This window comes from Eumetopias jubatus, unplaced genomic scaffold (genome assembly GCF_037043125.1).
Source record: "Eumetopias jubatus isolate StellerSeaLion01/CBP00866 unplaced genomic scaffold, mEumJub1_p1.0 scaffold_2, whole genome shotgun sequence".
Lineage (NCBI taxonomy): Eukaryota > Metazoa > Chordata > Mammalia > Carnivora > Otariidae > Eumetopias > Eumetopias jubatus.
Genome location: NW_028274808.1, coordinates 114,119,558 through 114,134,896, shown reverse-complemented (window position 1 = coordinate 114,134,896; position 15,339 = coordinate 114,119,558). Strand labels below are relative to the sequence as shown.

Sequence of the window (15,339 nt, the reverse complement as noted above, 5' to 3'; positions counted from 1 at the left end):
AAATAGGGAAACCATGGTCTGCAGTGATTAAGTGATTACTCAGGCATCCTGTTCGGGTACATAGAAAATATGTATTTTCCTGGAATTTCATCACTGGGATACAGACAAGCCCAAAATCTTGCTCTCCACTCTCGTCCATGTTCCATGTAAGCTTGGAAACCCTGCAGCAATGATTCTGTGTAGGAGCAGGACTGATGCAACTGAGCACAGTACAAACTAGTTGGATTTGGGTTTACGGCTCAAAGGAGGAAAGAGGAAACTACATTTACTTAGCACCTGCTATATTCTAGTTCTATGCTGGTATTTAGTTTGATGGTTTCTATTAAATAAATTTCTACTCACATTTCAAATACACCGCTCTAATGTTTATAGCTCTGAGAAATCCTTTTTCCCTGTTTGAAACTACAATGTTTTATTTGTACTTTTAACGTGGTACTTAAGATGTTCTTCATTTTGTTTTATAGTTAGTTTGTGCAAATGATTTCCTGCATGAGCTTATATACTGCTTGGAAAAAAGAGACAATGTTTTACCAATCTAGGTATCAAATTACAGTTGTCTCCAGAGGAGGTTCTCAATAAAGACTTCTGAATGACTGAACAAATGAACGAGCGAACTGTAGGTGTTTAAACAGACCCATTCTTCATTCTGGGTCAATATTGCCAAGCATTTTGCACGTATATACTTGCATGTATATACAAGAGTACATGATGTGGCTTAGGGTCATTACACAAGCAGAAAATGGTACATACACAAGCCTATTGTTACGGTAAGATCCCAGAAGTGTGTGCCTCTCCACCAACTGCTAGGCTACTGAAGACACGTTTCATATCATTCATTTAACTAGTATTTATTAAATACTCACTATGTACTAGAAGCCAGACATAGCAGAGCCTTAATGATTTTTAAGCTTTTATAAGTAACTTTGATAATTATGGATGAAATGATTCTGGAGTCAGACTTATATAGATCTATCAATTCTGCCACTCACAAGCTATGTATCTTTGAGGAAGCTACTTAATCGTTATTGTTCTTTAAAATCAGTGTAAAAATGGAAGAGGGGTTGTTGTGAGGAATAAATGCATGAATACGTGTAATACAGAAAAGTGCTATGTGAGTGTTTGTGGTTATTTATAAGGATACAGTGGGTAATACACAAAGACATAAACAGGTATATAAACCTAGTATTTCCCCAAATCTCTTTTTAACATTTTTACCAGACATAATGAGAAGAAAATGACTGGCATTAGCTTCCTTTCTCTTTCCTGCACCCACACACATACCTCACACCAACACATGGGGAGGAAGGTAAAAATGAATGTGCTGCCTACTGTGAAATTAGCCTAGTTATTTTCCTACAAATGAGAATGAGTTCTGCTGACAAATGGTTTATATTTATTTGATAGTTCTTATCTACTGTTAGAGTATGGACATGATACTGTTTTGTTTTGTTTTGTTTTTAAATAAAACTAACCAGCCTCGTAGGAACTTTGAAATTAGTAACTCTGACCTCAGTACCACCACGTTCTAACTAGTTTAGCTACATGATATAACTAAGAAGGCTGGCAGTATGAGAGAAAGACAGTAAAAGCAAGAGACCTAGTGAGCTTTTTATTTATTTTTTGGTGATGACTATGACCAAGTGGAATGATATAAACCCAAAATCATGTAAATTAGTTCTTTTCAAACCAAAGTTTACATATCCCCAGAGATAAATGGTGACAAGGTATGTAAAATCTTTGTTGACAAAAAAGTAATTAAAAACACTAATTAACAGTAATTAAAACAAACATAGTGTATGGAGTAGAATGCAACAATCACACAAATTTTTAGGCCAAAATAAGGACTTCAAAAACTATGCAGTTTTCTGATCATGCCCCCTTGTTCTTTCTCTAGTTCTAGAGAGTTTAAAAATTAAAAAAAAAATTTTTTTTTTGAGAAGCAATGATATAAATTACAATCAGTAAGGCAAAACAAGGTAGGGCAGCAGAAGAGATGGAAACAGAAAAGAAAATATAAATGTAATTGGTAGCTAGTCAAAAACTTGTCTTTTTAAAAATAGAACCGTCCTAGAATTCTTGAAAGAAAAAACTACCGAACCATCATGTGTTATTGTTTAAAATAAGTTTGTTTCAAAGTGCTTAAAACAGGGCCTAGGACATAGTAAGCACAATTCAATTATTAAATAAATAGTTTAAAAACAAGTAAAAAAACACTCTTAAATTCTTTTTGCTTATAGCTGGTTTGAGGCTTTTATATCTATCTTTAACTGTCATCTACAGCTTTAAAGTTTCCCAGATATATATCTCCAGCTCAGATACTACTCTTGGATGGTGACCCATAAATTATCTACCCCTTCTCTCCCTCCAGATATCTATAAGGCACTTGAAATCACCATGACCAAGGTCATGATCTTCCCTCTTAAACTCCATCTTCTTCCTAAAATACATTATCTTAGTTCCCTTTCTCACCATATGTTCTCCGATCTGTCTTGGATGTTTCTTACTCTCTGGAGGTCCTCGATAAAAGGGAAGTAGAGGAAGGACTGGAAATGAGGAATAAGACAGAGGCAAACTGGGACACATCTGCAGAGGTGATTCTTACCTTCCCTAGGTAAAGGTACATAGCTTCACTCAAGCCAAAGTCCAACAGTGACTAAGTCTTCAAATAAGCTGTTTTAACAGTAGATGGAAATGAAGGCATTACAGATTTAACCTACAAGAGCTCAGAGTAGTGGAAAAAAACACCCAGCCTCTGAACTCCACTCTTTTTTTACACTTAAAAATTTTATTGTCCACTGTGGGTCAACAATTGGGCTGGACAAAAGGGTGAAATGCTGGTGATGGCAGATTTTACACCTTTACATTCTCTGCCTTCACATGGTTCTGTAGGATCTTTTATTTTGAACTTCTAAAGATCCTGTTGAGGTCCAAGTGTGTATGCACCTGGAAAGAAAAAAGGCCATCCTGCAAACAAATTCATCCTCCAAGTGTGCTCTAAGCAGAATGAACGAGAAGGCTTAGAGAACCTGAGCTCTGAGTCCTACAACCAACCCACATTCATACCCATCAGGTTAGAGAAACCGGGCATTTTGCTTTTTTAGACCTCTTATGCTATATGTTCTTCTGTAAATGATAAAGAAGCAGAACTGAGTAATAATGAAGAGAAGTAAAATAGGATTCATGTTACTTTGACTTTAAACAGAGATGGTTTTGTACTTTATTATTATATCTAAGTTGGTGCTGGCAAATAACAAAAAGAGGATAAAACGTAAGGACCGAAATGAAACGAAATCACAAAAGACTTAAAAAGATAACATCTGAAGTAAAAATCTCCTATTTTGTCCCCTTTCTAACATTTTTCTAACACTACCATCAACACTTCGTACATGCAATAACTGAAGACTGTAGGGGGCACTGAGGACTGAATTTATAGTATATCTGTACAACATACTGGTTTATACTGTGGATCCTAGATTTATAAAGCTGTCACTTTGAAAATAACCCCTTTGTTTTTTCTTCTTTTTAATCCTGAGAAATAGGAGAGGCAACAACAAATTCTTGTGGGCTTATAAAAAACTGCTATCAAGTTAATTCCTCGTCTCCTACAAATACATTTTGATCCACACAGTGACATAGAGCAAAGACACCTGAAAAGGCACTGGACTGATGAGATGTGGCTCCTCACTTATTGAGAAAGGCCTAAGGAGGCAGACTCTCACCTTGTTTGGAGTTGACATCTGATGGAAGGTGTGGGGGGTGTGATCCTGGAGAAAAGTGCTCGTCGCTGTACGTGATGAGGGGGGTGAGAGGATGAACCGCGTGCGATGGCTGCACCACGGGCACCTTATTTGACTGCAAAGTAACCACAAGGTCAATGGTTAATAGCAACACCCAGCTCCTGTCTCCTCTCACAAAGAGAAAGTCATGCAGTAGCAGCAGCTGTCCTCATTACATCTTCAGAATTTTTCCATGTTAAGTACTCCTCAAGTACATGAATATCCCATCAAGAGACTATCAGTTATTTAATCAGTGTCCTTTGGAGATTTAGGGTGATAACAATTATTTCATAGGACATGAATTTCTGTATGTACATATTTATACCTCTTTTTGGATTATCTCCTCAGGTTATGTTCAACCAGGAGTTACTGGAGCAAAAGTTACAAATGTTTCATAAGCTCTTTTCATTCATTACATATGTCTGGCAATAAAAAGGCACTCAACTCTTCAATGAACAAATGAATGAATAAATATTACCAATAAACAATCCAATAAATATAAATTTGCTGTACTGATATCCCCTTAGTTTATAGAATTTGTAATTCTATAGCTGTACATCTTTAAGAACCATGTTACAGCACTTTTTTTTCATGTCTTATAGCTTTGTCAATCAAACATGACCATTATGCTTTAGCATTACTCAGTTCATCTTCAGGTTCTCTAGTTTCTAGAAGTCTTAAATGATAAAAGGGAATTTCTAATCTTGAGTTTAACTGCATAATATGAAATATGGCTTGTAAGAACACTGTAAATTGTTAACATTTTATGTATTTTGACATTTTAAATGTCTTATATAAATTTAAAAAACAAATTTTATTATTGAATTTGGAAGTCTAAAATTACCTAACAACAATACTTTTAAAAGGGTCAGGTTATTTTTTGGACTTTATCAATTTGAAATCTGGGTCTCTTTATTTGGTTAAAGTTGGAATTTTTTTCTCTCCTCCACCCCCCAAACGTGGTTGCTAAGCAAATCAAATAATGTAAACAAGACTCAGGCAGTTTAACCTGAATAGGGAGATTGTTTTTTATAAACTCTAATACCCCTTCCCCCCAAAAAGAAAATAAACTCAACACAATTATAAACATGCAAAATATATATCTGATTTTAAACTCATCTACTAATTATAGCAGTCCCAGGAAGATCTCTATTTACAAACACTACAGTAATAAGTAATTGTGAATTTAAGAGGAATAAAATACAATGAATTTTGAATATTCACTAACTAGCAGACATGTCTTCCCCATAATTAATTTGAATTAGTGAGGTTTTTACTGTGCTATAAACTAAAATGCTTGTGAAATCTATTTCTCCAGAAGCAAATATCTGTATTAAAAAAGAAATTGAGGAAGTACTTGACATCTGCACAGTATAAACTGCTTAAAATGTAGGTTCATATCTGAATGGCTGAGGGCCCTGTAACACAACTGCTGTGTATGGTGGTGGCACCTACGACATACATGCTAATTTAAATTTGATTTTTTTTTCTTTACAAATTAGATATAAAAAGTATGTTGCTCCAATGGGTAGGACTACCCTCAGCGAAATTAGGAACAATTATCCTAGTAACACTTAATTCTCTTTACAGCTAGTAATATTAATTCTCTACACCCTATCATTACAACCTCTACCCAGAAAAACTTATTAAAAAAAGGGGGGGGGGAATCACCCGTTTTTAGACAATGATATATTTTCCATACTTGATTTTCCCTGTTTTATAGTGATCAGCTCTTCTCTAATGGCAGAACTTGCACAGCTCATATAGCCCTGGGCATTTATTAAACAGAGCACCATTATCAGAACCCCATGCCTTTTCTCTACATACCTCAGCACAGACATCTATGCATATAAATGTGTAAAAGGTTAAAAAAATGTTTCAATGCTTTTCAAGTGTTAATGATGCCGTTTGCCAAATACACAGAATGAGCTTCTTAAATACAAGGAATTTAGAATGCTAGAGGAGGTGGGGGTGGGCGTGGGTGCAGAGATAGGAGGATATTATTACAAACCCTTTTTAAAATGGAAACAAAAATCTCAACACCCAAATGCTAAAATGAATATATTTCAACTCCACTAAACTGCTTTGAGTTTCATTTCAAAGTCTCATAAGAAGCATAATTGCCAAGCAATCTACAAAGGTATTTTCTTAGAGTGCTTATAAAGAGTAAGCATTGCAAAAACCTTCTAGATGTGTATATATATATCTAGATATATATCTAGATATATATATATCTAGATATATATATATAGATATATTTGCATGCCTTTCTTATTTCCAGAGCACCACCTTAAGGAACCTGCATTAGCAGGCAGCATCTTCTTAATATGTCTGACCTATCCCTCCAGTCATATAGCTCAGAATCTGGTGCCATGAATTTTTGCTAAATTATGCTATCCTTGCTCTCCTCTTAATTTTACGGTTTTCAACACAGATTTGCTTTCCTGTGGGAAGGAGATAAGAAGCTGAGGATTTTAATTTAAGCTCTGGCCTTGTCTTATATTCTGCAAGATGGATACTGAAAGCAGTACTAGTAGGTGTGTTAAAGCCAACAAGGATTATGTCCATTTTTGTGGCCAAATAATAAAAGCAATATGAAATCTCAATAATATGTGTGAGCACAATTCTGAGCTTCATATTTTGCCTCCTGCCGACCGCCTCCACTATGTATATAAAGGTAACCAACCCTATGCTACACACACATCACCATCACTGTCACGTGGCCAAGTGGCCACAGCCCTAAACTGTGGGCTTCCTCTGTATCAGGAGTTACTGTCCTTTGATATTATATGCACACAAAAGGCAAGAACCCAGGCACTGCTACTTTGTGTAATTTTTATGACAGACAATATAACCATTCTTAATTCTAGTCCTTTAATCTCCAAATAGCAGTGTGGTATATGTTGTGGTGGGGAGTAGGGGAGGAACAACCAATTGACCACCATGGACAAATGTATGGAATTATAGTATAATGCATGATTATACCTGTAGATGAGGGCATATGTGTGTATTTATTAAACACCGAAAACGTGCCAAGCACTCTTCCCACACTGAAGGCCAAACTAGACAAGGTCCCTATTCTCACGCAGCTTCCTTTCTAGGGGCCTGGATGTGGGACGGGGGTACTGGAGACAAAGAATAAGTATGTAAAACACCAAAAACCAAACCAAAACAAAGTGGGTGACAGGAGAGACAGTGTATATCTAATTATATGCCTTCATATCCCATTAAAGCTGTAAGAAACCAAAATTTCATTTAGTTTGAGATTCTTATTTTCTAAGACAGGAAGCTGAGAAACAGAGGTCACCAGGAAATGGACGCTCAAGCCACGACTACCGTCAGCACTTCTAATAACACAGCCTTGCTCACGATGCAACTCCAGTGATACAGGGTCACTGTGAATAAAATAGGAATGAAAACCTCTGAGGTGGCTCAACACAGTGGAATTAAGTAGTTGAGAAATACCATCTTTTTGGCTCCTACTCTGTGTCGGCTACTGGACACCCAGTATCTCACTTAACTGACCCCAAGTCTCCTGACTCCTGTTCTCATGCTTTTCCCTACTACACATCTCCCCATAAGAGAGAGAGGAAGGGTAAAAATCACACTGATTCTTTTTCCATTCATACATACAATCAAGTACATTCATAGGTGCGGTCATTGGTACACAGGTACATTCATAGTCAAGTCTTAGCTTCCAGTGGAGGATCATGAGGTATTCCCAAGGTACGTCCCCTGTTTCATTATCCCAGGGTAATAGCACCATTACTCCACCTTTATGCGATACCTGGCAGCCTTAAGACATCCCAAATCCTCCACTGCTGCTCAGAGAGGTTCAGAAACTTACCTAAGCTCACATGGCAGTAAGTGGCTGAGCCAGGCCACAGACCCTGATCTTACAACTATATATTCTTTAATCTCAGGCAGGTGAGCAAAGGGAAAAGTAAGAAAGATGGAAAGAGCAGGTACTCGAAAAGGGATAGAAAATATAAGGGGGAGGGGCGCCTGGGTGGCTCAGTCCTTAAGCGTCTGCCTTCTGCTCAGGTCATGATCCCAGGGTCCTGGGATCGAGCCCCACATTGGGCTCCCTGCTCCACGGGAAGCCTGCTTCTCCCTCTCCCACCCCCCTGCTTGTGTTCCCTCTCTCGCTGTGTCTCTCTGTCAAATAAATTAAAAAAAAAAAAAAAAAGAAAAGAAAATATAAGGCGGGGGGAGATGCTAGAAGACTCACATACACTCAGCACCCACACATGGCTATTCAGTAGGAAGCCTGCAATCTTTTCCCAAGCTTGAAAAATCATCAGGCCATCCTACCCACATAGCGCATAATTATTATAGCAACTAACACCAAGTGCTTAGTGTGTGCAAAGCATTTTATAGTGCCTTTGAGGCAGGTACTATTATTATTCTCCTTTTACAGATGAGGAAACTGAGGCATGGAGAAGTCAAGTAACTTTCCCAAAGACACAGAGCTAGTAAGTGGCAAAGCTAGGTTCAAATACAGAAAGTCTAGTTCTGAAGACAACATTTGTTACCAGCACGCCATGCAGCCTCCCTGAAGAGCCAAGTTCATAAAATCTTGGACACTGAGTTGACCATGTGGGCCATACCTGACAGTATGTGACATCGATGAAATGACTGTGTGGTCTCTGTCCCAGGCACAGGAATCACATCAGACAAAGAGGCACCTCAGTAGAAGTGGTCAGAGCTGCAGAGACTCAACTGGCGCCTTTCTCTCCAGGACGGGAAAACATTCCAAGGAAGCTAGCTTGGCTGCCATCCAGGCTGGTCCCTGAAGGTAAGGACCTCTTTGGCATCACAGCCAATAAAACCCACACCTCCTGTGGACATGAAGTGGGTGCCACTTAGGGATCCTGAGAGCCACCCCCGAAGAACCGCTCCCAGAAATGACCCACTCACCACCGGCAGTAACTCAAGCTGTCATGAGTGTTGTCAGCCTCCGAGGATGTGGTTCTGGGCAGGGCTAGAAAGTGGTTCAGCGCCCTCCTGGCTAAGGCCATGGGCCTGCTGGTAAGTGCAGTAATTGGGGGAGAAACCTGCTGGTCTAGTAGCGAGTCCCCATCCTGAACATCTCCAGATTTCAACTAAACCTGCAGTGCAGGATCTGGCTGTGCATAAAGGCCCTGAGTTCCCTTTCAATTGGCTGTGCATTTTATCAATAATCCTCCCAATAATAACCAAATCCAGGGAATATTAACATTCCACCAACTTACTGAGATGAGGCATTTCATCTAGCCTCAATTTTTATGGTGCCATTTTACTTTTTATTCAACTCTTAGGAAATTTGGTACTCATGAAATAGAAGCCGTGTAATTTTTTATTGTGTCTTCCCCTCCTCTTCTGAGAATCTGAGCTTCTCAAGCCTTCCCACAAGAGGAGCAGATTTAATTTACTCCGAAAAGATACGATTCTTGGACCAACTAGACCTCAAAAGTAACATTTTGTACTGGAAATCCCCTAAGATCCACCAAGGCTAAATACCTGATTCTGGTCTGAGGTGGCCTTCAAATCTAAGACCACTACTGGCGACGATGTAGCAGCTTTTTAAGATAACAATTAGAGCCTAGGGTCTGAAGACTTCCTGAGTAGGAACTGATCGATTCTAAGGTTTGCAGGACAAATATTCTGAGTCTAAATCTGGAGGCAGACTTAAGGGATGGTCTCCACTGGACACCAGAATGTCTTCCTAAGAGCAGAAGGAACGTGTCATAGGGAAAGGAATTAGTATCAGTAACTGCTAGTCATTATGGCCATGCCTTTATATTCTCTGGCACTCATCCACATACGTGGGCAGTATCACTTCTACATTTATGGATGAGAAGGCAGAATTCTTTCGGACAGAGAGCTAAGTAATAATTAGCTGAGAGAGGACTTGTGCAGGCATGAGTTTGACACCCAAATCCCTGCTCTTCCTGTCCCACACTGTTCGCTCCTCAGCTCCTCTCCCCACCTCTGCCCTAAACTGCTCTGCCAGGTGCGGGTGGCCTACCATGGGTTCCACTGCAATCAAGCATCTGGACAGGAACCACTGTCCGCCTGGAGAACCCTGATGTCACCAGCAGGTCTGTACCCACTGTTTTTTAGTTCTCTTTACAGTGATGATTTCCATACATTACATCACGCCATCCTGAAATCACCCCTAAGTTACGTGTTATAATTTGTTTTATCGAGAAGAAAAGCGAGCTTCTGAGATGGTAATCTGTACAAGATCACAGAGGATGTGAAGTAGCAGAGAAAGGACTGGAACCCAAGGTGGTGACTCTTGAGTCCACAGCTTATATCCCAAGGACCCAAAAGCAGACACTCCTGCCATCCTCTGGTTTCCAAGTGGAAGGGATCAGTACTCATATAGTTTAATATCCAAGTACATGGGCAGTGGAGGCACAGAGTTCAGATCCCAAACAATTCATATCCACTTAGTTGCTATGCTTAGGTAATTCACTTAATTCTACAGAATCTCGGTTTCCTCATATGTAAAATGGGTGGAAATAATACCTCACAGAATTAAGGTAAGGATTACTGAACAATGCAAATAAAACATCAGATCCTGGAATATTATATATGTTCAATAAATATTTGTGGAATGGATAATGGAAAGAAGAAAGGAAAAAAAGGCCCAATAAATGAATTACCCTGGCTCCCAAAAGTTCAAAATGCTCATCTCTACAACACAGTAAACTTCAGAGTTTAGACCTTGCTGTGGCAGACATGTACACACAGGTTTTCTATGTGCTTGCTTTGTTTCCCCTTCTAGAGTATGATTTAATAGGCAATACAATCTCAGTTCATTCATTTGAAAAATCTCTTACAGCAGCAGTTCTCAAAACTTTTTGCTTTCAGAGCACTTAACACTCTTTTTTTAAAATAATATTTTATTTATTTATTTGAAAGAGAGACAGCAAGAGCAAGAGATGGAACACAAGCAGAGGGAGTGGGAGAGGGTTAACGACTGAGCCACCCAGGCGCCCTGAGGATCCCACTGAGTTGTTGTTTGTGTGGGTTTAACAATACTTATCACGTAAGAAATTAAAATGAGAAATTTAAAAGTATTTATGAATTCATTTAAAAACAACAAACCTATGTTTGTTGCATGTTAACATAAAAAGCATTCTTATGAAAAGAGACCATTTTCTAAACAAAAAAATAAGGGTAGCATTGTTTTACATTTTTTTGCAAATCTCTTTAGCATCTGGTTTAAGAGAAGACAACTGGATTCTCTTATTTGCTTTTGCATTCAAATATCATTTTGTTATGTTATTTTGATTGAAGTACATGAAGAAAATCCAACCTCACACAGATGTGTTGTTGAAAGGGAAGGATTATTTTAGTAATTTTTTTTCAGATTATTGTGGAACTCCTTTGATACTATACCAAAACTCGACAAGTGGTAATTTCCTAAAGGCTAGTTGCAATATTAGGGCTCCTGGCTGGCTTAGTTGGTGGAAAGGTGACTCTTGATCTTGGGGTTATAAGTTTGAGCCCCACGTTGGATGTAGAGATTACTAAAAAATAAAATCTTAAAAAAAAAAAGAGGCTAGTTGCAATGTAGAGTCAAAAACCCTATCAATATACTTTTCCTACTCCTACATTAAAACCCACTGATCTATCTTGAATTTTGAATTTAACCATGCATGATTTTGTAACATCATGCATTGGTTACTTGGTAAATACTGGTTTAACTGAGTTGACATATTTTGTTACATGATATAAAAATCACATTCATTAGTATCATCACTGATTTCATTAGAAAAGCTTTAAGGATTTGGGAAGCTCTCTGGCCCATAGCAGTGGATACAAGTTTTCTAAAATTCCAATTCTTGCTCAAAAGCTCAAATTCTATCACTGGCAACAAAGTCAATTATTTTCACTAAAGAGAGACTCACCTTGCTTGTCTGCCTGCCAAATACTAAAGTTGGAAGAACCATAGTTTGTCAGGTATATGCGGTCAAGGGTCAAGATTTAATAAAATTAGTAATTTTTACTGCTTCATCAGGATATTCTAAGGAGACACTGTCATTTTTTTTCCCCATGGGAGGGTGTTGTGGTACAGAATTCAATGATTACAAGTACTAGTTGTCCCCACCATTGCTTCTGCACCGTCAATGCAAACGTCAACACAGTGGAAAAGACGAATAATGTATTAGTGTCATCGTGAGAAGAGTTTTGACCTTATGTGTCAAACTATCTCAGGGAGTCCCAAGGGCCCACAGACTACACTTTGAGAACTGCTGCTTCTAGTGAAGAATGCTACAGAAATAGTCGTTGACTGCGGACAATGGAGGCTAATAAATAGAAGAGTATTATTTCAATTAAGTTGAATTCAGAGAGAAATTGATTTATGGGTTATAAATATGGAATGTTTTTGTGATAGACCAAGCTCCTATTTGATAGTACTCTAAATGTACGAAATCAAGAGAAATTTGAACAGCAAAAAAAAAATAATGTATGCCACATCCTTTTAAATTAGAAAATTTTAAACTCCTTTGACTCCCTTAATTGTGTCAGTGTAGAACCCCAGACTTGTGCTCTTTCATCAATTTTGAATTATTTTCTTCAAAGGGATTCTAGATATACAGTAGCTGGGAATATGGATTTGTACCCTTTGGTGCTAAGAAGCCTTCAAGTCCCTCCAGTTACACTCACTGTCTGCGCTGTACTTACAGCCCCTAGGACCTGACTCTTTATGTATTTATTACACTGCACTGTTACTGTTTGTGCATCTGTTTTCTCTCACTAGAGGTCATACCTTGGTGATTTATCCCCAGCGTCTAGTGCAGGTCCCAGCAAAGCAGAGATAGTCAATACCTATTTCCTATAACTGATTGTCTGAATGAGGCATTTCAACACTAAGAAGTCAATTCCTTTCAAGAAAGAATTCATACCCTTACATTTTAAACAGGGATTGATCCTTGTATTTTCTATTGCTGCATAAAAAATTACCACAAAGTTATCAGCAGCGTGACATATCACAATTTATTTTCTCATAGTTTCCATGGGGCAGGGTTCCAGCATGGTGTGACTGGGTTCTCTGCCTAGGCTCTTACAGTTCAGGCTGGGCTGAACTCCTGTCTGCAGATTTGCAAGCTCACTTTTGTATTTAGTAGACTTCAGTTCCTTGTGGTTGTCCCCATTCCCTTGCTAGCTGTCAGGTGGGGACCACTCACATTCCCTGACAAATACCCCCTCCATCTTCAAGCCAGTAGTGCATCAAAAAAATTTTTTTTAAAGATTTTATTTATTTATTTGACAGAGAGAGAGAGAGAACGTGCACACGCAGGGGGAGTGGGAGAGGGAGAAGCAGGCTTCCCGCTGAGCAGGGAGCCCGATGCGAGGTTTGATGCGGGGCTCGATCTCAGGACGCTAGGATCATGACCTGAGCCGAAGGCAGTAGCTTAACTGACTGAGCCATCCAGGCGCCCCAAATGCTTTTGTTTTGAATCTGACTTCCTCTTCTATGCAGTGGAGAAATCTTTCTGCTTTTTAAGGGCTCACCTGATGATGTCAGGCCTACCTCATAATCTCTCTTTGCTCAAGTGACCAGTGAAAGTGAGAGAGGCTGGAGGGGCAGTTAGGATAAGCTCAGGGTGCTGCCAAGGCTGTATCATCCGTTAAGACAAAGATAACCCATTTAACCTCATTTTTCCTCTTGTTTACAAAACATTATCACCAATTAATTTTCAGCAGATAAAAATGAAGTGCCTTTACAAACATTATCTGGTGTTATAGTTATTTTGATTACACTGTCAAGTTCTGAGGTTCAGTTAAGTTTTGCGTCTTTCTTTCCCTCTCTCCCTCCCTCCCTTCCTTTTTTAATCCAGGAGACACAACGTCAAGAGTATGTTACTCACACATTTCAGAACTGAGAGGTGTTGCAGTTCAGCAGGGAAGGGACAAGAGTTAGGATTAGCACATCCTCCCCTTTCTTCCTCCTAATAGCAGGGACATGAGGGAGAACTATGTGCAAGGGAAGTTCTACATAACTACAGGGTCACGGCTTAAGAAATGGAAAAGCGCAATCACTAAACAGAGTTGAGAGTATAAATAAATTTATTTTGAAGAAATTTTAAAAAGAGATTTGGTTTTCTCTCCAACATCAACAGGTCAGATTTTGGCCAACCATTTAGCTTTTAAGTAAACTTTTAGAAAAATCCTTTTTATATTTAAATGCAACTCTTCTATAAGGTTATATAGCTTTATTGTAACTTAATTATCTCACCCTTTAGGGTGACTAAAGAGTTATGTAATTGTCTTACCATTTATTAATCATTAATAATGCACTAAATGCTGTATGAAACAAACATGGAAGAAGGGAAATAAACCAAGGAAAGATCATTAAAAAGAGAGAAAGTATAGGTTGCAACAGCTAAAACCTGGATGCTTGAGTGAGAAAGACAAGAGAAGGGACATTCACTGAGTATTTACTATATTATAGAAACTATGAGCGATGCTTTTACACTTGTGCTCAAATTTATTTCCTCATTTTCAAATGAGGACACACACCAAGGCTCAGACAGGCTAAGTTTTGCCCCAGGTCACACAGGCTAGCCTGTGATGGTTGAATGTGGATCAAATACAGAGTTGTTTTATCCCAAAGAGCTGAACTTTTCACTGTGAATGGCTAAAAAGAATGGCAACAAAAGGGATTTTTTTTGAATGAATGAAAATAATTCATTCTGGGGGCCAAAAGAGGACCTATACTTTTCAGTAACTGCAGTCTCTAGATAGAGGGACTGGGGTTGAGATTGGAAGCTGTGAGGCGATCAGAGTAAAAGGGAAAATGACTTCTAATTATGTAAAGGTGCCACACCCTATTATTTGATTGATATCATACCTTTACAACATCCCTAATTCCCTGAGTGCGTGCATTTATTTTTTGTGTTAAAGACTGTCCTTTGTCCATGTGAAGATGGTCCTTTGAAAATGAAGAGAAAGAACTGGAGTCATTGAAGATTAACTACAAAACAAACAGGTTTGAGATTTACTGTGCTAGTGGTGAAATATTACAAATAAGGCCATACAGTGGTGAATTCAGAAGTCAAATAAAGGCCGAAGTGAAAGAAAGGATCCCCAGATACTAGGGAGGCAGGATGCGGAGGGGGAGGAGTCTGCCTGGACTCCTAGCTGTGCAAGTGTAGGTTCTATGGGTGCATGTGTGTAAATTTCTTTTAAAGATTCAATTATTTGATTTGAGAGCGAGAGAGAGAAAATATGAGTGTGGAGGAGGGCCAGAGAGTCTCAAGCAGATTGTGTGCTGAGCAGGGAGCCTGACTCGGGGCTCAATCTCCTGACCCTGAGATCACGACCCCAGCCAAAACCAAGAGTCAGAGGCTTAACTGACTGTGTCACCCAGGCACCCCATGTATGTCAAATTTTACAGTGGAAGGACATGGGGTAAGGCAAGATTCCAACGGTTCATAACATTTTCTGGATCACAGACACTGATCTGATGAAAGCTGTGTATAAATGTTTTTATACACAAATACAATCACACATCAGTGGATTATGGCAGGAGGCTGCAGTATGCATCGGGGAGAAGAAAGCC

At 38.8% G+C, this 15,339-nt stretch overlaps 1 protein-coding gene across 6 annotated transcripts in view; it reads right to left on the bottom strand.

The window, feature by feature from the left end:
* LEF1 (lymphoid enhancer binding factor 1) overlaps nt 1-15,339 on the bottom strand; it is a 120,064-nt gene that overhangs the window by 32,196 nt on the left and 72,529 nt on the right. For all 6 annotated transcript variants that reach the window (XM_088021075.1, XM_088021074.1, XM_028121288.2 and 3 more), the window contains exon 4: nt 3,720-3,852. In XM_088021075.1, coding sequence (XP_087877201.1) covers nt 3,720-3,852 — 133 coding nt within the window. The remainder of the gene's footprint in view (nt 1-3,719; nt 3,853-15,339) is intronic.